Source organism: Rhinolophus sinicus, chromosome 15 (assembly GCF_057876585.1).
Source record: "Rhinolophus sinicus isolate RSI-liver-muscle chromosome 15, RSI-T2T, whole genome shotgun sequence".
NCBI classification, from domain to species: Eukaryota; Metazoa; Chordata; class Mammalia; order Chiroptera; family Rhinolophidae; genus Rhinolophus; species Rhinolophus sinicus.
In genome coordinates, this window is record NC_142515.1 from 591756 (window position 1) to 618272 (window position 26517).

Here is a 26517-nt window from a genome sequence, read left to right on the forward strand (position 1 = left end):
GGGCTCCCTCACCCTCCTAGCCTTTCTCCCCCTGGTTTGGGACCCCTGTCAGTTCTCTGCACCTCTCACAGACGCAGCCCGCCCTGACCCCCCCGCCAGTCAGCTGCCCGCTTCTGCCCTGGGGCACGAGTACCGCCAGCCCACGGCCCTGGGTTCTGGGTTCGAGGAGTGGGCAAATCCACACAGCTCAGCTCCACGACGACCCTGAGGTGGCTGAGGGTGCAAGGCCATGTGGGCCCCACGCCCCAGGGCAGGAGACCCTTAATGGAAGCGTTCCTTCCCTCCCTTCCTCTCCAGCTCCCGCCGCCCACCCCAGCCCGCTGTTGTCAGCTGCCTCCTTGACTCTGAGTCAACCTCCACGGGCAAGGCTCCCAGGCCACCTGGCCAAGCGAGCGAGCATGTCCTCTGTCCTCAGGGCCTCACCCTGCAAAGGCCTGATGTGGGAAGGACAGGCAGCACCGTGAGCGTCCCCAGGTCACAGGATATTTCCTGACACCTGCCCATTCTTAGCCATTTCCCAGCCACACACCTGCACTGAATCTGAGCTCTAAGGAAAGGGGTTTGCTTTGGTCGGCTGCTGAAAGGTGCGGGGGCACCGGTGTCCTCTCTTGGCGCGAAGTGTCAAGCTTAAGCGACTCTCCTCACTTCTGATGGAAAGGAAATCAAAGGCTACAAAGAAAGGTGGACAGCTGACACCCTGACTCTGAATCAAGGAAGCAAGTGACTGGCTGATTAAATGGTGGAACCCACTCTGAGATAAATTCCTGTTCTAAAAATGAACCAATTTCAGATTTAATAACGGACTGAATCAACTTAAAAACCCTCCAGAGTGTTTACAGAGAGAAAGCCGGCCCTCCCAAGGTTTTCCTTGAAGGCCTGGGGCTCTCCCCACCACCCTTGGGCTGCTGCCCATTCTCTGAGGAGAGAGCCTGGGGACGGTGATGGACGGACGGGCCTGCGATGACGGCGAAGCATTTCATTGGCACGTCTAGAACCTTGTAAGACTATCATTAAAAACCTAAACTTTATCATATTTCTGTGCCCTGCTCTTTCTGATATAATGGCCTGAGCACATCAATAACAGGCCCGTCTGGAAGGTCGGCAGCGTGAGGCGCTGTCACAGCCCCAGGCAATTGCCTGAGTGCCAGGCCTGCGGCCTCCGGCTCTCACTTTTAATTTCAATAGAGTGCCATTTGGATCAGGAGAAAAAAAGAGTTGTTTTAAAATTAATTACCTTGTCAGGAGCTATTATGATTAAAAAGTAGGCCCGCATCAATATCGTGTGCCTAATTCAAAAAGGGAATTACAAGAACAGCCATAAAAATCAATTTTTTGGGCCTTGAAAACAGAGTGTCTTTCTGTTTTGACAGGTGATTTCATTATGTGACAAACTGCGGTGACACTTGCTGCATCACAGAGGCCTGCATGGCGAGGAAGGGGCCGGGGACACTGTGCCCCAAGCTGCAGGTTACAGACATCCAGTGACCGAGACTGTCCCAAGAGGGGTCATTGCACGTTCAGAAACTACTGCATTTCCAGGTGGTCGCCCACGGGACTTCCTACCCCAAGAAACTGCTGTGGCTGGGACAGCGACGTGGCCAGGAGGCGTCAGTCATCCCCTCTGGTTCCAACACGTCAGAGCTGTTCCTTTTTCATTTTTAACCACCAAACGCCGTGGGCTTCATATGGAATTAGAAATCGACTAACATCAGCTTTTGGTTTTCAGATCTGGTAGGGCCCACATTCTCTTCCAGCAATTTTAAATAGCGAGAGCATCCACACTCAGAATTAGAAAAACTGGAATACTTTAAATTCCTTAAAAGTTTCCTTTTAAACTTTAAGTTTTAAACTTAAAACATCCAGCTGAATGGTGTACGAAACATAGAGTCAAGCTGCTTTAAGTAAACTGACCAATGTGCTTTCCCCTTCCTACAAATGGACGGGCTGCTTCGTGCCGGGCGCAGCTGCGCGGCTCTGGCCTGGAGGGAGGTCTGACACGGACCAGCACACGGGCGTCTGCTCTAAGGTGGCTTGTCCCAGACACACCTGAGGCAGAGACGGTGGGGGGGGGACTACGGGCAAAGGCAAAAGGAAAAATCTGTTGACAGAATCTGAGCAGGGTTAGCACAAAGCACCCAAATGTCCCTTTGGGGAACCCCCTGGGCGTCAGGTAAGGTCCCCACAACCAGTGAGCCCCAGGGGCCTCAGCGACCAGCCTGCTGACCCACAGGCAGTGTGCCCTTGGCAAACGATACCTAAGGCCCCAGCACACAGCGCCCGCTGTGCCCACAGCCACACCCAGTCCCCAGTCACGGGTGCCACGCAAACCCTCCACCTCTTGAGAGAGAGTGGCTTGGAGAGGTAGCAGTGCCTGCGGCCCCAGCCTCAATGGGCAGAGCACGGAGAACAGGCAGGAAGTTCTCATAGGGGGCAAGCGGTACAAAATCCACTCTCCTGCAGGCATCTCTGAGAGGCCACTTCCTGTCCCGGCCACGAGGCCTGAGGCCCCACTGCAGATGTTGCAGCCCTAACCCCACGTGACCGTGCTGGAGCTGGGCCTCCAAGGAGGACGTTACGGTGAGATGGCTCACGGGGTGGGGCCCTGATCTGACGGAACCAGTGCCTCGTGACAAGGCAGCAGAGCTCTCTCCACCATGTAGGGACACATGGGGACACAGCATGAGGCCCCGTCTGCAAGCAGGAGGCAGGCCCTCAGCGCCCGACCTGCTGCCCCCTGGCTCCAGGGTCTCGGACCTCCAGCCCCAGAGCCCTGAGCAGTGACTGCACTGTTTCAGCCACCAGGTTGTGCTCGTTTGTATGGCAGCCCAAGGGGACTGGGACAGCCTCATGCCTGTCAGGGCTGCTTCCTGGCTCTGGCCTGGGCCTCAGTTTCCCCATCTGTGCACTGCGATGGGCTCCAGCTCACATGGCTGCTTCTTGAGGTGGAGGAGGCAGGGGCTGGGGGTGGGTGTCAGGCCCAGTCAGCACGTTGGTACTTCTCAGTAAATCACTGTCAACCTTCTAACACGCACGGCCCATCAGACACGGTTCGGGCACCCAGCTGGGCGGCCGCTGGGTTTCGTCAGTAGTTGTCATTCTCATCCGTTCTCTAGAGAGCATCCTAATAACAAATACGCTTTGTCCACACCGAGAACCACACCTGAACTCGCTGGTGCCACCACAAGCCCCACAGCCAGCACAGAAGACCTCAGCGTCCTCAGCTGCTTCGTTCCTCACGTGTGTGGCGGAAAATCAGGAGGTGGACCCTCAGACAGCCACGTGAGCCCCAGAGCCCCCAGTACCAGTGAGCACAGGAAACTGCGCTCAAGCCCACTGGTTCTGGGAAACGCTCCCCAGGCTGGTGTGCACAGGAGTGCCAGCCGGCTGGAGGACGCACTGTGCCCAGTCACGGCAGGGCAGCTGGAAGCACCGTCCCCATGTCACCCTGGATGCCAACAAAACCCCAAGAACAAGACGCTGGGTGAGCACGGAGAGACGCAGCGAGGGACACAGCAGGGGGAGCTGAGCAAGCGCAGGCCATGCCGGGAATGCCGGCCGAGCAGCCGCTCAGCCCTAATGACACTCAAGATGCTGCAGGATGTCTGTCAAGCTGCTTGTGCTGCGTGCGATGTGGCAATGCGACCATGCAAATGTGCAACAGGCTCGCGCACGGCACCAGTACAGAAATGCATGTGACGAAAGGGCACGCGTGCACAGAATGACAGGCACTGAGCGCCAGGAGTGTGGGGAAGGGGCAGGGCTGGGCTCAGGATGCAGAACCTCTGTGGGTGGCGTCCACGTTTGTTTTCTTAACAAGAGAACACAAGAGCAAACACAGCGAAATGTAAGGTAACAGCTGAGGGGCCACGACTATAGGCATCTACACTTTTCTGGACACGAATCTGTTTTCAATGAAATACAATAAAGGATATTGCACATGCCATCAATCACCTGACAGTAAGGGACAATAAGCTCAGTTTGTTGGGACTGCAATAGGCTTCACGTGTCCTCACGGGCACGATCCTGCCTGGTGCCCTGAAAATGCGGCAGGGAGGCCACGAGCCCTCAGGCTGAGGGGGCAGAGGTGGCCGGGCTCTGGCCTGTCGGCCTGGACTCCGTGCCCTTCTAGCTGGGCTCCAATCAGACATGACAGTGGCCACCCAGGCTTCCAGGCCAAAGGACGTGTGGACATGTTCACAGCCAGCAAAGACATGGCATGCTGCCCCCTCCGTGGCAGCCGGAGCCGGGAGTCAGGTTATGGGGACAGTGGGTGGCTGGCCAGTCAAGCACCCCAGATCTGCAGTGGTGAGTGTCCTTTGCCTGGAGACCGGCGGCCTTTCTTTGGCTCACAGAACAGCGAGGCAAGTTCTGGGAACGGCTGAAAGAGACACATTCAGCCTGGAGGGCTTTTGAGCAGCTGACAGCTGACTGATGACCGCCCTGCGGTGACAAAGGGAGCCGTGGGCGGCCGCGTCACATCGCCTCTCCCTGGGAAACTGACCGCCCCGAATTGTCCCCAGCAACATTATTTTTCTGGCCATCATCCCCTTTGAACGCCCCAAATGAGCATGAAACAACTCTTTTGACCGGACATAAAAGTTAAATGTCCCAATGCTGATCAGATTAACTTCAGCCGTGGTGACAATGGACTGTATTTGTGAGAAAATAATGGGGGACAAAGGGGCGCTTTATGCCAAGATTTCACAGTGGTAATGTAAAAATGTTTCTGTTGAACTAGGCCAGGCCACCTCTCAAAGGGGGTGGGGGGGACAGAGAGCCCTGTCACTTGTGGAAAAAAATCTCATTTCACGGCCGAGAGCGCCAGGATTTCAGGAAGTTGCAGCGGTTGGGGCCTCAGGAAGCACAGTGCGAGCTAAGGTCTCTGCTGCGGGTTTAATCCCCAAAATGCGCCCCAAAGAGCTTAACTGTGTGTCTGGGAGACAGACGGGCCTGTCCCCACGACAGGCATTCTGCCCCGGTGGCCCTCTGCACGCGAGCCCCTCCCGAGCCCGGCGGCTGCTCACTTCCAAGTCTCTTCACTCACTGGGGGTTTGTCTTCTTTTTGAAACATTCATAACAAGACTAAAAGCAAAAGTCCACAAATTGCAAGAAAAACATAAAAGTTTCTCTGCTATAACCCGTGAGGGATCCCTGGCTGCACCTGCTGACACTGAGAACCGTGTGTTCTGGGGTCTCACAGCCGAATCCGTGCCAGTGGCCGGGGCTGTGGCCTCGGGCGTCAGGCTTGCATGACGGCTCAGCCCAGGTGCTTGGGGCTGTCAGAGCTGTCGCTGTCAGGGGGTTAAACTCTCCTGAAGTTCCCACACGTGAGACAGTGTTTGTCTCTCCATCCTCCAGACACGACTTTTACTTTGCAACATCCTTAGGTTTACAGAAAACTTGCAGATATTGTACCAGGCACCTCTCAGTTTGAACGTGGGGCTCCCACAGCAACGCTTAGGGACGGGCCTGAGGCTGATGTGCCACCTGTCCCAGGTCTGATGCCACATGCTGGTGGAACTGAGGGCCCTGGGAGCTTTCTGCAGAGAGTAGGCCAGAAAAGGCGGGCTCCCTTCCCAGGAGCCTCCTGGCTGTCTCGCTGCATCCATGGCCTGCAGACAATGCACCCAGCGGTTCCCAAAGCGTGAATGGGGCACTGTTGGTGGCAGCGTCCATTCAAAGGGCCAGCGTGGCATTGTCCTCCCAAGCGGCAGAGCAGAATGCAGTCTGCTGGTGGCTGCCAAAAGGTTAGCAGCCCCATGAAAGGGCGGCCGGTGTTCACGCTCCTACAGAAACGCCCTTTGTGCAGTGCGGAGGCCGGGCTCCCCACAGGAGGGGCTCCTGGGAACGCATAGCCGCAGGATGGTGCCACACCCCACTGACAACCTGACCACCATCACCAAGACAGATGTTCACAAACCTGTCTCAGGCCCGGGCTCCGTGGGAGGTCCCAGGGAGACCCTGCAGCCCCCACAAAACCCGGCAGATCCCAAGTAAGGTCCTTGTTCCCTGGCCCCAAGCTCACTGTCCCAGGGATGGTGGCTCTGCCTGAAATCCCCCAGCCTGGCAGCTCTCGGGGAGGACAGCCGTGGCTGCTGCGAGGCACCCCTCCCAGAAGGGCTGCCCTGAGCATTAACTGGGTGTCATCATTGTAGCATCCTTCTCCTATTGGCATTATTATTAGATGTAGCCACACACGCCACCCTTTTTACCACCCCTAAATTGAGACACTGTCCCATGCCAGGCGCTGTGAGGGCAGTATCCCCGAGTGAACCAGCCAAGGCCAGCACTGGCATTTCTGGTTCCCTTGGGCCTCAGAACAGACAGGTGACACGACCCCGTGTGCTGGAGTCACTCCAGAGCCAGCTGGGTGAGAACAGGCGACAAAGGACTCAAGCACAAGCCAAAGGATGGGGCTCCTAGGATAGGGTGGCAGAAGCCCCCGTCACAGGCCGTCATGGGCCACACGCTGGGACCAAGCACACACGGGTCCCTGTGTGCTGAGGGCCACAGCTCAGCAGGCAGGTGGAGAGCTCAGGCTGGGCTCAGGTCTACTCTGCTCTTCGCCACCTCAGGGGTCGTGAGGCTCCTGCACAGCCCCGGGCTGAGTACGTTCGGGGTTGAGGCCGGCCCTCGAGGTGCGGGAGCCACGGCAATGGCAGCAACAGCCACACCCCGTGCCCTACACGTGCCCTTCCTCTGTGTGGGCCTGGCAGGCGGCGGCAGGGATCCAGGTGCTGGGTCAGGGCAAGGGCCTTGATCTCAGGGCCTCCGGAGGTGAACTGGTGTCACTGTCTCACGCCAAGCCCACTGGCTGGGGGAGGCCCAGGGGCGGCTGGCGGCAGGAGGGAGGGGTAGAGAGGTGAGGGGCCCTGGAGGAGTGCCATAAAGAGGCTGGCTGGTGACGCGGGGGCAGGGAATAGGACATTTACTTGGACATACAACCTGGTGTCCTTGCTCAGGAGCAGGGGACATGGTGGGGTCCTGGGAAAATCTGAAATTGCCGGGCAAAGATGGCTGTCCCAAGCCCACGTGGATGGCTACTGTCACCCAGGCCACGGGACGCTGAGAGAGGACCTGGTTGAGACCTGAGCGGATGACAGACTTGGGCTCTGGGCTCAGCTCGAGCAAGAGGCCCATCTTCCAAACAAGAAGGACCCTGGTCCCCAGACCAAAGCTGCCCTATCAATCGGGTGCCGGGTCACCTTTCTTTCCATGGGGTCACCTCTCTGACCCCATGAAAGGTCACAGGAGACTGCCACCGACAGATGGAGGTTCCCATGGGGTCCAGGATGAGAAGGTCCTGGAAACCAGCAGTGTGAGGGGAGCAAGGAGTGGACGGTGACAAGAGCATGAGGAGACGGCCGAGAGCCCTGCGCTGAAGACACCGGGCTGCTCCCTGCCCCTCGCCAAAGGCCCAGAACACCCCACAGCCATGCCAGGTGCTGCCCACGGCTGGTGGGGCCCCAGGGACACATGGATGCGAGCCCATGGCCGAGATGTAAATGCCAGATTCTGAGACGCAACAGCTGACACCTGTGTGCTGCCATCGCTCCAGACATGTTTTCTTGTCAAGCCCCCAATTGGAGGTGCAGCCACGCACCGCGGTCATCCCAGGGGGGCTGGGGCCTTGGGATGGGATCGCGATTTGTGCCATAACGAGTTTCATAGTTTGGGAAAATAGGAAAGACATAGAGGAGCAGCGCCGGAAAGACAAGCCCCACCTCCTGGGCGGGGCGGGGCCACCAGTACCTACCGGTCGAGCACGTAGGCCAGGGCCTTGTGCCGGATGCCCGCGTACGCCGAGGGGCTGGTCTCCCAGGCGACCAAATTGGAGGCGTCGTGGAAGAGGTGGATGTTCACCAAGTCAAAGGCGCTGCGGACACAGAACGGAGACCACGTGACAAGGGCGGGGCCTGGGCACCGGGCGCAGCCCCTCCCACGCACTCCCGGGGGTGTGGGGCCGGCCTGGCCGGGGGGGCCAAGCTCCTGCCCTCCTCGGCAGCTCCAGGCTGACCCAGGGCACGTCCACCCGCTCAGAGGAGGACACGCAAGACCTAGGGTGTTATCTTTAAACGTGTTTGTAAGTGTAGTTAGCGGCTCTGGCTGAAAAGGAAACAGACTTAGACACAATGACAGAAACTTTCCTCAAGCTGCCAGCCAAGCCAGGAGGGGCCAGAGGGGGAAGGGGGCATGGGGAGGGGAAGGAGAGGAGGGAGGGGAGGGGGAGGGAGAGGGAGAGGGAGGGGGAGGGGAGGGAAAGGGGGAGGGGAGGGGTGGGAGGGGGAGGGAGGGAATGGGGGAGGGGGAGGGGGAGGGGAGGGAGGGGAGGAGGGGGAGGGGGAGGGGAGGGAAGGAGAGGGAAGGAGCCAGCAGAGGTGGCTCAGGGCTGGTGCCCCTACCCCCAAATCCCCCAGGCTGGAGTCCCCGGCTGATGCTGGCAGCCCAAGGACGGCACTCCAGGTTTAGGTGGGGTGCAGGCTCCAGAGCCGGCGTCGGCCCCTGGGGGTGTCCCGAGGCCAGGGCCCAGCAGTGCTTATCCCATGGTGCTGCTGGGCTCCAGTGGGGTCCCCACCCTGTGCCCGGGCAAGTGCATCAACAGCACAAGGACAGCCCTTTCCCCAGGCCCAGCTAAGGCAACACACACCCCACCCCTCGGACAGCACACACCTCAGCGTGCAGGGGACGCAGGTCACCTTTGAAGGTTCCCGTCACACACAGAGGTGGGGCAGGCACCATGAGAGCTGCGGGCCTGCAGGAAGGCTGGCCTGAGTCTGGCCCAGTGTGAGTGGGGCTCTGCTCCACGTGTGCCCAAATGCCCCGCAGCACATGCTACCAGAACACTTTCATGCACCTGAACGTGGCAGCAGTAGAACCCCGGGCAAGGGGCTGCCCGGAGAAGCCGAGGCACTGGGACTCTCACGCCCACTGGGGATGCGGTGGGGCTCTGGGCCTGTGAGCGCCTGGACGCTGTACTCACAGGGACGGGGAGACAATACTCCGTGTCACATGGTGTCACCAAGAACAAAAAGGGTCACAGAGCAGGTAAGGGGGTTTCAGGTCAGCACAGCCTTTGATGGGACGTTGGACACACATCACTTGTGCAAAACACAAAAGGGAAAGGTGTGAATACGCCTGAAGCGCACACAGCACAATAAACATACCAGTCTGCGACGCTCCATCTCGTCCGAACGAAGCCTTTTCTTGACCATTTGCACTGAAAAGGAAACAAGTACACAGGTAAGTGGCTTGAAAGAGGAAGGACAGAGACACTGACTCCCTCACAGCGACCTGAGGCCTGCAGTCAGGAGACAGTGCTCATCCCTCAGCTGCAGGCCTCTGCCCAGAGCTTGGTGCCACTCGTGGTGCAGGCCAAGCTGGTGGGCACAGGCTGGTACGCGCCACACTCAGCGCACGGAGAAAAGGTCCAAACAAGTACGGCCACCACCGTCTCTTCAGCCCCTTCCCCAGACTCCAGAGAAGCTTCCAGGAAGCCACTGTGGGCTGGGCACAGGCGAGGGGCCCTCCGGGCAGAAGTGAGGACACCCTGGCCAGGCACGGGGCACAGCTGGCAGAAGAACATCCTGCACAGCTGGCGAGCGACAGAAGCCCATGACCGAAACGACAGGTATGTAGCTGCAGGAAGGCCCCTTCTGAGAATACCTGTCCATTGGTGGCGCCAGAGGGCATCCGACCTGAGAAACCCAGAATTTATTCCTGCTACATTTCCCCTATCTCCCCAAATGACCTTTGTTCCAGAAGCTTGGAGAAAGGTGACTTGTTCCCCATACTCCTCTCATTGGTTTGTGACGTGAGAGGACCAAAGCAGGGGGTGTCAGGCGGGACCCACACTGAGCCCCTCCACAGCTGTCGGCAACTGCGGCTCAGACACCCACTGGGCTGGTGCCTGCCTCATCCAGTGCCAGGGACCATCTCGTCCATTCATGCCCAAGCCGAGATGATGGAAATGCCTGTGTCACGATGCCCAGTACAGGAGCCACTGGCCTCTGGGACTGCCAAGCACTGGAAGTGTATGACAGAAGAGCCCAATGTTGCCGTTTTATCTTTATTAATTTTAATTTAAATAGCCACACCGAGCAGGGTAGCCTCAGAGCCTAAGCAGTTTGGGGAGGAGGGTAACTACCCAGCACCCCTTGCAACCGCCAGGAACCTTGAGGGACCTTGCTGGATCCCCAGTCACGTTTCGGCAAACGAGGAAGCTGGATGAAAAGGCCTGGTTCTCCTGGGCAGGGTGTCGTGTATTTTGTTCTCTCTGGTACTGCACGTGGGGATGGGACACGGGGTGAGGAGATGGGCCCTGGGTCAGACAGGGGTGGGAGGCGAGGCCGGTTGTCATGTGGGCCGGCACGCAGGGACGGCGGTAACCACACGAGAAGCCACCTAAGCACTGATGATGTGTGCTCCCTACATGCAAGAAGGGCCCACAGGAGCGGACAGGACGACTCGAGGAGGGGCTTCTTGACGCCACACAAACAACCCGGCACCTGAGGGCTGCCCTGGACCCCACAACCCCTTAGCTCCCAGCCCATTCAGTGTTTTACTTCCCTAACAACAAACTCCACAGGCGGTGTCTGCACACGGGGTCCTGTTTCTCCCATCAGCCCTCGCAGCCATTTGTCCCAGAGCACTCTCGTCAAGGTCACCTTGAAGGTCAGCACCAACCCCCAATGGTCGTCTCTCTTGGCTGTATTCCAGGTGAATGTCTTACGTTGCCTCTGCGTCACCAAGTGACCCTGGTTTGGACCTGTATTTGCAGTGACGGCGCCAGGCGCCAAGTGCAGTGTCACATGCCTGATGGGGCGCAGCCTGGTCTGCGGGGTCTGGTGGGCCCAGCGCTGATACACACAAACACATCCCCATTCATCAGCACACGGGGCGGGTGTCAGCACCAGGAAACTGAGGCACGGAGGTTAAGAACTGGGCTCAAGGGCACAGAGCAGGCAAGTGGGTGGCCGGACTCCAGACGCAGGGTCGCTGGTGCTCTCAGGCACCCACCCCCGGGGCAGGCTGCAGCGGGAGCCACACTGGTTGTGGGGTGGGATGGATCCACGCTACCCTGGCAAGGCCCACTGCCCCTATCTCCAGAGCAGGACGCAGGGACATCTTCCCAGGACAGAAGGACAGCCACCTTGCTCGGTAGGGAGAGGGGTCTGACATGCACCTACTGTCTGCCAGGCCCGGCCCTGGTCCCTCCTATGGAGCCAGCAGTTTATCTTCCGTCAGGCCACTGCTTGCTGTGTGGGTCCCTGCACAGCCGAGGGACTCCCCTCCCCTCCGAGTGACCCTGAGAGGCTGTTCCCAAGCACTGCCAACCTCTGTCCCGTCCTGCCCCCCCAGGAGGGGCCCTGCACCCCGGCTTGGGCGGCTGCCCCCTCTGACCCCCCGACTCTGGACCTAACTCTGGAATGTGGAGACACCTCAAGGCCATGGTCCAAGCTCCTTCACCTGGCACCGCCCCAGGCACTCCTGCATTTAAGAGGGTCCCTGAAGCCCCCTCCCCTCCATGGTGCCCACCAATATGACCCCTTCCTTTGGCCGCTGGAGGACGGGTCCGTTCTACCCCTCAGTGTCAGAAAGTAGGGCTTGTAGGACTCAGCTGTGGCCCCTTCCCCGTCTGTCCCTTCCAGCCCGACAGGCTCCTGGGCGGGCAGGTTGTGAAGGACGCACAGACGTTTCTGGGTCACAGTCTCTGCAGCGGCAGCAGAGTGAGCAGGTGCAGGCTGGGCAGGTGCCTGCTGATCTGCTCCCACCCAATGTCTATGTGCCACACTTTCTGGTCACCGGCCGCCACCTGAGACTGCTGAGGATGCCGGGCGATGGTGGACGGGGCCGGCAGGGGCTGGGGTGGCTGCTCTGGCTCTCCGAGAGGCTATCACCATGAACTGAAGCCACGTCACGCTTGGGGGTGGGGGCTGCCACATCGCTCACCCACAATATGAAGGCTCTGCTCAGACCCCTGTTAATAGGATTCCTTTAGGCAGCAGATGGATTGGGAATCCAGGCGGTTTCATCTACTAAAAGACGGCATAAATCAGCCCTGAGAAAGGGGCTGCGCAGGGCCTATCGGCGCCCAGCCGCCCACGAAGGCCGCCCTGCAGCATTACTGAGATGAATTCATCTTTCACACGAGGCGGGGGTGCCCGTGATGCATGGGAACGGCCAGCTCCTCCGCGCGGGCGAGAGGAAGGGACGGCACGGCCTGATCGACTGCACCACTCACTCTGCGTTTTAAAAATGGTCTCCCATTACCTGGAGTGCTGCTCCCAGAGGCGGCATCTGAAATTCATGCCAGCCAAGAGCAGTCGTAAATCAGCAGAGAAAGTTTTGTTAGTTTTCTGCGCACTGGGCTGTAATTATCTAGAATAGCTTCCACGATGGTAATTACACTTACGTTATCCTTAAGTGATGGCAATAAAAGAAGAAGATCCGTCTTAAACTAATTCCCACCCCAACGTGTGTTCAAATAAAGCTCAAGGACTGGCCCCCGGGCACCGGCCTCGCGGACGTGGCGCCCAGAGCCCCTACCGACCCTGACGGTGAAGATGCTTTGCAGAGTTCAGCAACCTGGAAGTGCCCCACGGTACACGGGACATAGCGGTGTTGCTGAGTTCACACAAGAGCCCCTCAGTCCCTCACCAGGACAGAGGGACGCCTTGGTCCCCTCACCAGGACGGAGGGACGCCTCGTTCCCCTCCCAGGACGGAGGGACGCCTCGGTCCCCTCCCAGGACGGAGGGACGCCTCGGTCCCCTCCCAGGACGGAGGGACGCCTCGGTCCCCTCACCAGGACGGAGGGACGCCTCGGTCCCCTCCCAGGATGGAGGGACGCCTCGGTCCCCTCCCAGGACGGAGGGACGCCTCGGTCCCCTCACCAGGACGGAGGGACACCTCGGTCCCCTCACCAGGACGGAGGGACACCTCACTCCCCTCACCAGGACGGAGGGACGCCTCGTTCCCCTCCCAGGATGGAGGGACACCTCGGTCCCCTCACCAGGACAGAGGGACGCCTCGTTCCCCTCCCAGGACGGAGGGACGCCTCGGTCCCCTCACCAGGATGGAGGGACGCCTCGGTCCCCTCACCAGGACGGAGGGACGCCTCGTTCCCCTCACCAGGACGGAGGGACGCCTCGTTCCCCTCACCAGGATGGAGGGACGCCTCGGTCCCCTCCCAGGACGGAGGGACACCTCACTCCCCTCACCAGGATGGAGGGACGCCTCGTTCCCCTCACCAGGACGGAGGGACACCTCAGTCCCCTCACCAGGACAGAGGGACGCCTTGTTCCCCTCACCAGGACGGAGGGACGCCTCGGTCCCCTCACCAGGATGGAGGGACAGCTTGGCTAACATTTAGAAGCACTGTGACTTCACTTGCAGAGCCTCGTGTCATAAGACCAAATGGACCGACACTGAGACTATTCCTAATGTGGCAGCATCTCATCGATGGGAGTGACGAGGGCCACCTAGCAAGGCCACTGCCTGGGTATGATGGTCACCTCATACCAGCAACAGGCTGCTCTCCAGTCCACAGACTGGGGTCCACCCAGCGACACCCCAAGGTCTGTTCCTTCCAGAGATGCACTTTCCCTGTGGCCTGTGGATGTGGCAGTGCGGTCACTCTGGGGCCAGGTCTGCTGAGTGTGGCGACCCAGGGAAAGGAGGTGGGCCCTCGCTGTCCATCACCAAGGCCGAGGGCCATGCCCCAGCCCCACCAGGGTGTCTGCCCTCCCGGGGGGGAGGTGGCCAGGAAGGTGGGATTCCATAGCTGAGGCCGTCAGTCCGAGCCCCGGGCCTCCTTGCCCCATGCCGCCTGGCACTGGAGGGAAAACAGCTGCCAACCCAACATGCTGGGACCTGGGGATCGAGTCCCAGCAGAGCCTGAGAGCCTGGGGCGGGCCAGGAGCCTGTCCATACAGTGAACCCACGTAGGGAAAGGTGGCGGGAGCTATGAGATGCTAGCGGGGTCAGGAGCGCCTGAGGCTGGTGGCCCAAGGGGCCTGCTGTGGTGCCTCCTCCACGGGGATCGTCCCACACGGCACGCAGCCCCTCTGTCCCCTAAAGGACACACGGCTGTCACAGAAGCCTGTTCTTCAGGGAGCATCACCGCTCACAGCCCACAGACGCTGGCAGCCTCCAGTGACCTCATCTCTGAGGACAAATGTGCAGTGAGAGGACTGAAATTTTGGGGTCACCAAGATGCGACAAGAGGACAGGGGGCCCCAAGGGGGGCCATGCGTGTTCCTGGGGCGACGAGGCCACACGCTAGGATCCATCACATGCGGGGGCCTCAGGGTGCATCTGGCCCTCGGGGAGCCTGTGTGAGCGGGGCTGATGCCCTCAGAGGTGTCAGCAAGGGCCACAGGCTGGAGAAGGGCGTGCCCGGGGGTAAGTCCATGGGCGTCCCCGGCACACAGGAGGGAGGGGGCTAGGGAGAGCGGAGAGCTCACCTCCAAGGGCCGGGGCGCCTCTTCAGTCTGGGGCCAGCACACCTGGCAGGTCCTCACTACCTTGGCTCAGCATTGGCAACAGTTCAAAAGTTTAAAGTGGCAATTAAAGGAGAAATTCCACACAAGATACTGAACTGCTGGGGGGGTGGGGGGGTGTGGTCTCAGATTCCGCGCCCCCCCAGCCTGAATCGTCACCATGCAGGCCCTGTGTCCAGCACTGCCCACCTGCCATCCGGGGGTCACAGCCAGCCCTGGCCACCCCCACAGCCACCCCCAGTCGGCCTCGCCTTCCTTCCCAGGTGCAGGGCCCCTCCTGGTGCCTGTGGCCCTTGCTGACACCTCTGGTGGCCCTCAGCCAGCCGCAGGTGGGGGTCAGTGCCCCTCCTGGGCTGGGACTGGACCCTAGGATGAGAAGGGAAGAGCTAGGACGAGCCCAGGTTTCCAGCGCAGCCACACATGGCCAGTGGTGCCAGTGATGGAAACAGAGAGGGGCCTGGGGCTTCTCACCTAGTGAGCGTTGGGCCCTGAGCCAAGGACGCTGGATACTGCCGAGGGCAGCTGGGACCCTCAGAGCCTCCTCTTGGCCAGCTCATGGCTGTCCCCCAACAACCCCAGGGGACCTGTTTAAGCTTGCTCTCCTTTGGCTGTGAAGGTGGCAGGTCCGGGAAGTGGCCGAGACCCCCCCCCCCTTTGCTGCTGCGGCCCCTGGTCACTCTCAGGCGAGGACCCAGCCAGTGTGGGCCGGGGTGGGGACAGGGGCTGGGAGCTCAGCCATAACTAGACTCGGAAACCGACTTCTCGACTCTCATGCCTGCAAGGGAACTGGCCCCATCCTCCGACAGGAGCCACCGTGGCCAACGTTCAGGGAGGAGCACCAGGGCTCGGACGAGCTGCGCTCCTGGGAGGTTGAGGGCGGAGCTTCCAGAGCTTTCCGGTGTCTTCCTCCAACCTCATGAGCAGCTGGGCAGCGGAGAGCCACGGGCGGTCGGGATGGGAGGCCAGCCCGACACCGAGTCTTTGGCTCGGGACAGTGGCTGAGGAAGCGGTGCTCAGCGTGACGAGACTGCCCGTCCTTCATGGAGGCGCCACTGTCCCTTCACCCGGGCTTGGCGGTAACGCAAATCAATCAAGTGTGACTTTGCTAAAGCCGGCTCCGAGCATGGCGGTCATCTGCTGAGCGTGCCCGTCACGGGAGGCAGGTACCCCAGTCTTCTATTTCACCACCTAAGTGCTTCGGTGTCACCGTCACATCTGCCCATGCTTTATAGGACGATAGAGGACAGGGTGACCAACTCTGGATCAACACGTGAATGACACTGGATTAGGAGACTGGCTATGTTTACTAAACAATACCAGAATCCAAAATTGTGCGTGCAGTGTGATGGCTACCTAAAAGCAATAAAACTATACGAAAACACATTACAACCCAAAGGAAACACATGACCTTTTCTGATGGTGTCTGAGTGCTCAGTGGTAAATAGCCCCACACTTTCCCTAATTCCTGAACTCTGTGTGGAGTAGCCACTACCGTGGGGACATGGGGGCAGCACCCGAGCTCCGGCTCTCAGGTGGGCCTCTCGCTGGCCGCACCCCCCCCCAGGCTTCATCTGTGAACCAGCCAGAGTGCCCATCGCACACTCGGGACAGGAACACGCCCCCTGGGTCGTGCCCCCGCACAAGGTGGCTGTGTGGGCCACGTGGCATTACTGGCCAGATCTACCCGCTCACACCCAGGTTTGCCAGGAGGCCCCCGAGCACCCCAGGCCCAAAGGGAACTGATGATTATGTTCCTACACCTTTGGGGACGGTTCCTTTGCCTGAAATTAATAGAAAATTTACCGATTGAGACAACGATAAACATGGCACATTCAGCCCTTGCCTGAGACGATCCAGACCCAGACGAACGCACGCACGTTTTAGAACCTCCTGGAAAGAGAACACGAGCATGACAGCCCGAGGTGGCCCCTACGTGAATGTAAGTGTCCACGTCCCGAGCCTCACTTCTGCCGTGAGCGCCCTGGAAAGGAGCCGCACGGTGAGGCCGGGCCGGCGGCGTGACCCACCTCGGGGAAGTAGTCCTGCGGGAACTTCTCCTTCTCCAGCATGGGCGTGCTCTCCAGCGTGTCCGAGTAGATCTCTTTGCCAGTGACCTTTTTATACTTCTTAGCTGGAAGAGAGCAGGGATGGCGTGAGTCGCCTCATCACGACACCCCAGCCAGCAGCCAAGCGCCGCACGGGGTCCGCGTCCCGCCCACGCAGCCCTGTGGGGCCCGGGCAGGCCAGCTGCTCCTGGGGACACCCGTGGCTGGCACACTGCCGCCCCACCTGGAATGTGACACTGCACTTCATTATCCCCTAAGAGCTCCCAGCCGGTAGATTTACGGGGGCTAATTGGCATCCTCTGTTAAAACGTGAGTATACTTAAGATGGCTGTGGAATTACCATTTGCTCACACCTTAATACGAATTTATTTAACAACATTGATTTCCTCCGTGCATCCAGCCAACATCACTCATACCCAAGGACAAAGGCTTTCTATGCGAGACAGGGACAGAGGGGCACTCCCCAGTTACCTGCCTGTCACCTCACCGATGCGGCTCGTGCGCTCCAGAACCGGCTGGGCCGCCTCCCTGTCACCGGCTGACCCCCTGCACACAGGGCTGCTCTGGTTCTCTAACGCCTGGGCCTGGGCCTGAGCCTTCCCTCAGACGGGGTCCCCACGCCTTGGTGGGGTCTGGTGAACAAATGCACGAGTCTATTCCTCAAACCTGTGGGGGACCCAGGTCAATGGGGGGCTGCCAGCCTCCCCACAAGATGCCACAGCATGTGGGCCTGCCGAGACGAACACAGGGAGACCCCAGCCCAGACGGCCACTGGACCTGCTCCCACCAGCTGCCAGCCTCGCAGCTCATGTCCCTCTGTTCCTAGGCCACCAATGCCTGCGCCAGGGTGATGTTAGGAGACTCTTGGGGACCAATAAACGACTAGCTGTGCTGTCAGAGGGGTCATGCTCTGTGTCCCACGAGCAGCTCGAATCTGTAGTTTCTGGAGGGCCATCCACCCCAGGGACCCACAGGCGTGAGGCAGGGATGCAGTTGTCTTGGGACAGGGCGCCAGGCCCCGCCACTGTGAGTTGGGTAAGGAGCAAACCCCAGGCACAAGCACAGCACGAGAGGTGGGCATTTGGAGCCCCAGGTGTTCATCTGGACGAGAATTTTAGCGACTTAGGTAACATGGAACAGAGCACGTGAAATGGAGCTGTTCCTGGGATAGAGCTGTGGGCACGCTGTACCCACTGTTTTCTGCTCTTGTTCCCAAACACAGAGATGATGCACTGAGATGACCTCACTGCGTCTGGTTCTGAAGCTGGTCCCCTGAGGTCCCCTTACCAATCACTGTCACCTCTGAAGGCCCAGCCCCAGGGGCGGGGCCACAGGCTTCTGTAAGTAAACGAGTGACCCCCACGTGGCTGATTCCATTCATAACACCATTTGTGACTGGAAATGTCACAGAAGCACGTCTGATCACAAGAAGCTCCTACCGCGACCATCTACCACCTCTGTAGGACAGAACCTATCAAATGTCACCCACACGGCTGGCGTCACACTGGGGGGACGTGGACGAGGGCCTGCACAAGCACGGCACGTTGTCTCCATGAGGCAGGCAGATGACATAATACAACAGCGGGGACAAAGGCCCTGAGGAGGACAGGTGTCCCACGGGCACCGCGGCGGTTCTCACGGGCTTCAGCTTGCAGTGTGGGCTCACCATCCACCTCACCCCAGTCCCTTCCATGGCTCCGGCCCCTTGGAGCACAGAGAAGATGGGCACGGGACACAGACATGGAACATGAGATGGGACACAGGACACAGATAAAGACACAGGATGTGGTTTGGACCTCTGGGTGCACAAGGCTGGGGACAGTGTCATCCTGGGAGAAGGCACGGAGCCCCACGGCACGGGGCACACACCATTACCGAACATGGCCACAGGGAGAGGCCTGAGTGACATTGACAGAGGAGCCAGGCCAGCCGGGAAGGAGGAGGGGGACGCTTCACACACAGGGGAGCCACTGCCAGAGCGAGGGGGTGGGGCCTGTCTAGAGGGATGAGCACGGGAGCAGGAAGAGGAAGGGGAGCCCCGGGCCCACGAGGTGACCTCCGCTCCTCCTAGGTGGTCACCTCGTCCTGTACTGGAAGGTGCTCGATCACACTGAGCTGCTGCCGTCACCGCTGGGAGGGGTGGCCTGTGGGGCTCTCAGACCTGCTGACCCCCGGGTGGGGAGCCGGTGGCACCACTCACACTGTCCGTCACCGACAAGGGCAGCGTGTCCATTTCCATGCTGCCCTCCCCAAGGGCCCTCAGCCAACAGCCAGGGCTCAGCGTCAGCCTCACCCATGCCTGAGGATGAAGAGCATTCTTCCTACAAGTCTGTTCAGGCGCCGGGGTCCTCATGGCCAAGGCTGACACACCACAGTAGGTACAGGAGCCTGTTTGTGAGCGGCAAGGTAGTGGGAAACCCCAGACAGACACTCTGGGCAGATGCCCAGGACAGACACCCCCCAGACGGATGTCCCCAGGGCGGACACCCACAGGATCGACACCACAGGACAGATGTCCCCAGCATAGATGCTCCAGGATGGACGCCACCCAGGATGAATGTCCACTGGACAGACACCCACCTCTGGGACAGCTGGCCCCAGCCCTCAACGCACTAGGTGTGTGCCGACACAGACAGACCAGCAGTGCATTCACCTGGGACAGCCATGCTGCACAGCAAGGGTCTGCAGTATTTTATGTAAATGCAGAATGGGGTGGGGACTGCAGGAAGGCAATTTTGCTCAAGACAAAACCTGTGTCAACTTTGAGGAAAGAGAAAGATCGGGGGAGGTGTGAGGGTGGGAGAGGCCTTCGTCCTCTGTTAAAAAAATAGACTTTAAGTTTAGAGCAGTTTTTTTTTTTTTTTAAACAGTATTCTTTTTTTTTTTTTTCCCAAAGATTTTTTTATTGGGGAAGGGGAACAGGACTTTATTGGGGAACAGTGTGTACTTCCAGGCCTTTTTTCCAAGTCAAGTTGTTGTCCTTTCAATCTTAGTTGTGGAGGGTGCCGTTCAGCTTCAAATTGTTGTCCTTTCAGTCTTAGTTGTGGAGGGCGCAGCTCAGCTCCAGGTCCAGTTGCTGTTTTTTCTAGCTGCAGGGGGCACAGCCCATCATTCCTTGCAGGAGTCGAACCGGCAACCTTGTGGTTGAGAGGACGCGCTCCAACCAACTGAGCCATCCGGGAGCTCAGCGGCAGCTCAGCTCAAGGTGCCGTGTTCAATCTTAGTTGCAGGGGCAAAGCCCACCATCCCTTGGGGGACTCGAGGAATTGAACTGGCAACCTTGTGGTTGAGAGCCCACTGGCCCATGTGGGAATCGAACCGGCAGCCTTCGGAGTTAGGAGCATGGAGCTCTAACCGCCTGAGCCACGGGGCCGGCCCTTAGAGCTGTTTTATGATTACAAAAAATAAGCCTTTTATTTCGTTTTCTTGTCTTATTGCATTTGCCAAGATTTCCACTACGAGGTTAGATACACGAGAGTGAACAGCTTCTTCTTATCACTGATCTGGGGGAAAAGCATCTACTTTCTCAGTGCTAAGTCTTAGATATTTGTAGCTTTTTGCATCAAGTTGAGGACGTTCTCCTCTATTATTTGTTTGCTGAGAGTTTCTATCATGAGCAGGTGTTGGATTTTGTCAGACGCTTTTTCTACCTATTGATGTGATCACGTGATCCTCCTTCTTTAGCCTGAAAGAACGATCCAGGAAGTTTCCCTCTGCTTCTGTCTTCTGGAAGAGATTGCAGAGAATTTCCTCCTTAAGTGTTTGGTAAAATTTACCACTGAAACCATCTGGGCTTGATGTTTTCTTTTTTAGAAGGTTTCTAATTATTGATTCAATTTCCTTAGTAGGTAAATGCCTATTCAGACTATTTAGTCCTCCTTGGATGAGTTTTGGTAGATTGTATCTTTGAAGGAATTGGTCCAAGTTATCAAATTTATAGGCACAGATTTGTTCATAATACACCTTTAATATCCCTTTAAGGTCCAAAGGATCAGTGGTGATGGCTCCTCTTTCATTTCTAATATTATTAGTAATTTGTCTTCTTTTTTTCTTGGTTAGCCTGGCTAACGCTTTATCAATTTTATCGATCTTTTCAAGAACCAACTTCTGGTTTTGTTAATTTTCTCTATTGAGCTTCTCTTTTCAATTTCATTGATTTATACTTCAGTTTTTATTTCTTTTCTTATGCTTACTTTGGATTTCAATGGTTCTTCTTCTAGTTTCTTAAGGCAGAAGCTTAGATTATTGAGTTTATGTCTGACTTTTTTCTAATATATGCATTTGCTGCTACAAATACACTGCTTTCACTACATTCTATAATTTTTGTAACCTATACTTACTTTCATGTTCATTTAGTTCAAAATATTTTAAAAATTCCTCTTGAGATTTCTTCTTTGACTCAGGTATTATTTAGAAGTGTGTTGTTTAATATCCCAAGTATTTTGGGATTTTTCCAGTTACATTTCTGTTACTGATTTCTAGCTTAATTCCATTGTGGTCTGAAAATACACTTTGTATGATTTCTGTTGTTTTAAATGTGTTGAGGTGTGTTTTATGGCCCGGGATGTGGTCTGTCTTGGTGAATGTTCCATGTAACCTGAGAAGAATGCACTCTGCTGTTGCTGAATGGATTATTCTATAAATGTCAATTATGTCCAGGCGACTGATGGTTCTGTCAAGTCCTTGAGTTCAGCTCATTCTCTGCCCGCTGGGTCTGCCCATCTCTGCGGGAGGGTGTTTAAGTCCACTATCACAGTGGATTCATCTGCTCCTCCTTGCAGCTCTAGCAGTTCTGGCCTCATGCATTTTGATGCTATTGTTGGGCGTGTACACATTACGGTTTGTTACGTCTTCTTGGAGAACTGACCTCCACTACGTACGTAATGCCCTGTTTATTCCTGATAATTTCCCCAGGTCTGAATTCTGGTCTGTCTGAAATTAATATAGCTACTCCTGCTTTCTTTTCATCAGCGTTGCAGGGTATATCTTTCTCCATCCCTTTGCTTTCTGTCTTTATGTGTCTATATATATTTTAAGTGAGTTTCCAGTAGACAAGTCACAGTTAGGTCTTGTTTTTTTAAACCACTGACAGCCTGTCTTTTAATTGGTATATTTAGACCATTCACATTTAAAGTAATTAATGATGTAGTTAGAGTAATATTTGTAACTTTTCTATTTATTGCCTTTGTTCTTCATTTCTTTTTTGGTGTTCCACTCCTTTTCTGCTTTCTCTGGTTTAATTGAGCATTTCATATGATTCTAATTTCTCCGTTCTTTTAGCATATCAATTATACTCCATTTAAAAAACATAAGTGGTTGCCAAAGAGTCTGCAATATACAGACGAATCCAAGTTTATTTACAATGAATCCAAGTTTATTTTCGAATAACACCATATATCTTCATAAATAGTGCAGGTTCATTTTAACAGAGAAATCCCAATTCCTCCCTCCAAACCCATTGTTTGTTATACTCACCCAATGTATTGTTGCTATTAATACTTTGAACGAAACTTATCCGTTAGATCAATCAAGAATAAGAAAAATAAAATATTTCATTTTATTCTTTCTCTAACACTCTTTATGTATATCCAAGTTTCTGACCTGTATCATTTTCCTTCCGCCAAAGAGCTCCTTTTAACATTTCTTGCAAGACAGGACTACTGGAAACGAACTCCCTCAACTTTGGTTTGTCTGAGAAAGTCTTTATTTCTCCTTTACTTTTCAAGGACAATTTTGCTGGATACAGAATTCTAGGTTGGAGGGTTTTTTCAACAACTTAAACATTTCACACCACCCTCCTCACTTGCATGGTTTCTGAAGAGAAGTTGAATGTAATTCTCATCCTTGTTCCTTTATAGGTCCAGTGTTCCCGCCCACCCCTCCCCCAACTTCTTTCAAGACGTTCTCTTCATCTTTGGTTTTCTGCATTTTGGATATGATATGGTTAGGTGTAGATTTTTTGGTATTTATCCCATTTGATGCCTCTAAGTTTTCAGGATTTGTGGCTTTGTGTCCATCATAAATTTTGGAAAATTGTTGGTCATTATTGCTTCAAGTATTTCTTCTGTCCCTTTCTCTTACTTTTCCCATTACACACATGCTACACCTATTGTAGTTGTCTCACAGTCGTTAGACATTTGTTCTGGTTTTTGTTTATTTGTTTGTTATTTTTGTCTTTGCTTTTTCAGTTTGGAAAGTTTTTAGTAACATATCTTCCAGTTCATTGATTCTTTCCTCAGCAATGTCCAGTGTGATGAGCCCATCCAAGGCATCCTTCATTTCTGTGTTTTTGATCTCTAGCTTTTCCTTTTAATTCTTTCTTAGATTTCCATCTTTCCTCTTATGTTGCCCATCTTTTCTTGCATGTTGCCCACTTGTCCCATTACAGCCCTTGGCATATTCATCATAGTGATTTTTAACTCCCAGTCTGATCATTCTAAATCTATGCCATATCCAAGTCTGGTTCTTATGCACACTTTTTCTCTTCAGAGTGCATTTTTACCTGTTAGCATGCCTTGTAGTTTTCTGTTGAAAGTAGCTCATGAATAATTGGGTTGAAAGAATTGTGGTAGACAAGCCTTTCACATGAGACTTTATGTCTATCTGGCGAGGAGCTGGGCTCTGTTCCTGTGTGCCGGGCTGCGTTTCCTGTCTGCCAGGCTCTGTTCCTGTCTGCCAGGCTGCGTTTCCTGTCTGCCGGGCTCTGTTCCTGTCTTCCAGGCTCTGTTCCTGTCTGCCAGGCTGCGTTTCCTGTCTGCCGGGCTCTGTTCCTGTCTGCCGGGCTCTGTTCCTGTCTGCCGGGCTCTGTTCCTGTCTGCCGGGCTCTGTTCCTGTCTGCCAGGCTGCGTTTCCTGTCTGCCGGGCTCTGTTCCTGTCTGCCAGGCTGCGTTTCCTGTCTGCCGGGCTCTGTTCCTGTCTTCCAGGCTCTGTTCCTGTCTGCCAGGCTGCATTTCTTGTCTGCCAGGCTCTGTTCCTGTCTGCCGGGCTATGTTTCCTGTAAGGTAAGAGGCTAAAACACCCTCCAGTGTCCTTGTTCCTATCCCTCTGCTGTAGTGGGCTTCCTGTGACTCCTTCTCAGACAGAGTGTGAGCTTTGCAGGACTTTCCATCATGAGGCCTTGCTGTGATGATGGTGAGGGAAATGTTCTATTGTCCAATGTTAGCTCTCAGTATTTCTGTCAGCATGTGCCCCACACGTGCTTCTCAGCACCAGCCCTACGTCAGGTGGGGGCAGGAAGGCAGAGGGGCTGGTGCCGGTCAGGCCCTGCTGAGACCCCAGGGGGGTGGGCCCTGAGGAAATGGGTTCCAGTGAAGAACAGGGACTCTGGGCAGACTTCAGAACAGCTACTTCCCCGTCCCTGCCAGAAGCACAAGGAGGGGTTTCCTCTGATCATCACCATGAGAACGTGGTGGGCACCCCCCAAGGCTGGGTCCCCAGGCATCTCTCTGTCTCCAGCCAGCCCATGCTCAGCCCCCAGCATTGCTCAAGCACCTTTTGCTGTTCCGACCAGTGTGGCTGCAGCAACGGTCTTTGCCGGGTAAGCTCTGGGGTCCCAGGGCCACCTGCCCGTCTCTGCAGTTTGGGGGCAGTGGTTTGTCCTGTGCTGCTGCTGCACCGAGGGGTCTAAGAAGAGCCGTCTAATTCCAGTGTGTTTGGCTTGTTTCTTGCTGTGAGGATGGGAGCGGCGACTTCCAAGCTCTTCACATGTTGAACTGGAAACTGGAAACACTTTCATCCCTTTTCAGCTGTACCTTTTGCGTGTCCTGAAATTTCTATCTAGGTAGTTATTTGTTAAAATTCAGGCTAGTTCATTCTAAACGTTTATTCAAACTTTTCAAAAATTCTGGGTTGCTTGTGCTGTAATTTAATTCAAGGCAGAAGAGTGAACTCAGAGAGCAGGGGCTGCACAGCAGGCAGCCCACCCCCGCCTGAGACGCCAGTCGGCCCCCCACCCTGCTCCCCCCACCTTACACCCCGCCCCCCGCCGTGGGGCAGCAGTGACCTGCTGTGCTGGGCCACTGTGAGCGTCCTGACTGACATGTGCTCCTCACACACACGAGTGCTCAGTGCACCCACTGCCTGTCACCGTCACAGCTCCTGTCACTGACAATGGCCCTGGGTGAGGTCACAGTCCCTCTAACACATGGTTTTAAGTGAACCGAGGGCCAGCGGGTACTTTATGTCGGATCTGATTCAGTAATAAAATATGTCTGCAAATGGTCCTTAAAGAAAGGACAAGTTCAATGGAGTGGCCAGTACATGTGTAAGTTGTGGCACAGCCCCACCTGCCACGTGCTGTGGAACGTCCCCTCCATCATCACTCACTCAGCTTGGTTGCTGGAGGACACGACACACCAATGCCTGGTGTCTAGTAAGATCGTGGGGAGAGTGGCCTCTGGCTTCCATCTCTCGCCAAGTTCCGTAGTGGAAAGTCAGGTGCTTGTGTTTAAAAGCATGTAAAGAATCCTCATAAAACAGGGCCAGTGAAAAATCACCCTGCTGGCTTGCGTCCTGTTCTCAGTGCTGATGAAATCGCTACTCAAGCAATTTAGACAAGACTCTGCTTCTCAATTTCGTAAGAGGCGCTCGGCCTCCCAAGTGAGCAACGGTAATGAATCTGAACACACTGACATAATTAGTTGCTCTCCACAGTTATTACAAGTTTAACGACATTTCAAATTAATGTGATCTGGCTCAACAGCCTAAATGGAGTCCAGAAGAATTTACCCAGAGCATGAAAAGATAACAGCTCGGGAAGGTAACTGCACAGACGCCCGACTGGAAACCCGTCAGCCTTGAGATCCCCGAGACGCACACGAGGGCTGTGCCTGCACGAGCATTTTAGGGTGAATCTTCTCAACACGGACACACGGGACTTGCCCGTTAGACACGAGACAACATGTTCCACAAACACGCTCTTGTCCATTCTCTTCCTGTTTTTGAACATCCCATCTTCTCATTCTGCTTTCATTTTTTCACATTTATAGGGATACAGATACAACACCTCTTCATTCTCCTCTTAACTCTAAGACAACCAGAAGCCCCTGCCTGATCCCGGGGGGCAGAGGGATGGCCGGGGTGGGGAGCCGGGAGCGATGGCTGGGGGCCGTTCCGGGGGGGCCGGCTGTCTCAATTTCAGGGAAGCCCGAAAGCCAGGTTTTCATACGAGGCCACTGGTTAGGGGCTGCGGCAAGTGACTCAAACCCAGACCTGCCAGTCCTCTCACAGAGACACTGGCGGAAGGGACCGGAAGCGCGAGCCCACTGGGCAGTGGGTATTGAGTCCACCAGGACAGGAAACCCCGGGAGGATTCCTGGGTAGCTGACAGCATGGAGTCTTACCTTTGAAGTCAAACTGGTAGATGTTTTTTAAGGATTCGTGCAGGAAATAAAAGCTTCCTAGTGCCTGCAGAGCAAAAGAAGAAACCAGGTGAGAGACCGGCCCGGGGAGGTTCCTAAGGCAGCCATGAGCGGAGAGTAAAAAGCTGCGCGTTGTACTTTAGTCGCAATCACTGCGAGACGACGTGTGGACCTACCCACAGCCCACACGAGGGAGCACTGCCAGCGGCTTCTCCTCCGACCGGCACCATCGAGCACCGTCTCACTTCCGCCAGGACACCCGCTGTGAGCAGGGCCCAGTGGGCGAGGGCTCAGTGGAGTGGGACTGCCCCCAAGCACAGGGACACGGCTCCATCATGGCCACACGCTGGCCCTGGCCCTGCCCACCCAAGGCTCCCACAGGCGGCACAGGCACTGGCTGCTCTCTGCCCGGCCTCCTGCTACCTCATCCTCAGCAGGGAGCTGCAGCAACTTCTCCAGGGTCAGCAGCCTGCCCACCACCAACTGGACAGCAGCCAGGGCAGCTGCCAGGTGCCAGGAGCTATTCTGGGTGCCGGGGGGCCATCCTGCTGTCCCCACCCAGGAAAAGGCAGAACTGCAGTACGCGTGCAGT

General features: G+C 56.1%; 1 protein-coding gene across 2 annotated transcripts in view; it reads right to left on the bottom strand.

The window, feature by feature from the left end:
- INPP5A (inositol polyphosphate-5-phosphatase A) overlaps window positions 1–26517 on the bottom strand; it is a 168943-nt gene that overhangs the window by 40980 nt on the left and 101446 nt on the right. For both annotated transcript variants that reach the window (XM_019728303.2, XM_019728304.2), the window contains exons 5-8: window positions 25908–25971; window positions 16528–16631; window positions 9165–9217; window positions 7757–7876 (exon numbers count right to left, since the gene is read on the bottom strand). In XM_019728303.2, coding sequence (XP_019583862.1) covers window positions 7757–7876; window positions 9165–9217; window positions 16528–16631; window positions 25908–25971 — 341 coding nt within the window. The remainder of the gene's footprint in view (window positions 1–7756; window positions 7877–9164; window positions 9218–16527; window positions 16632–25907; window positions 25972–26517) is intronic.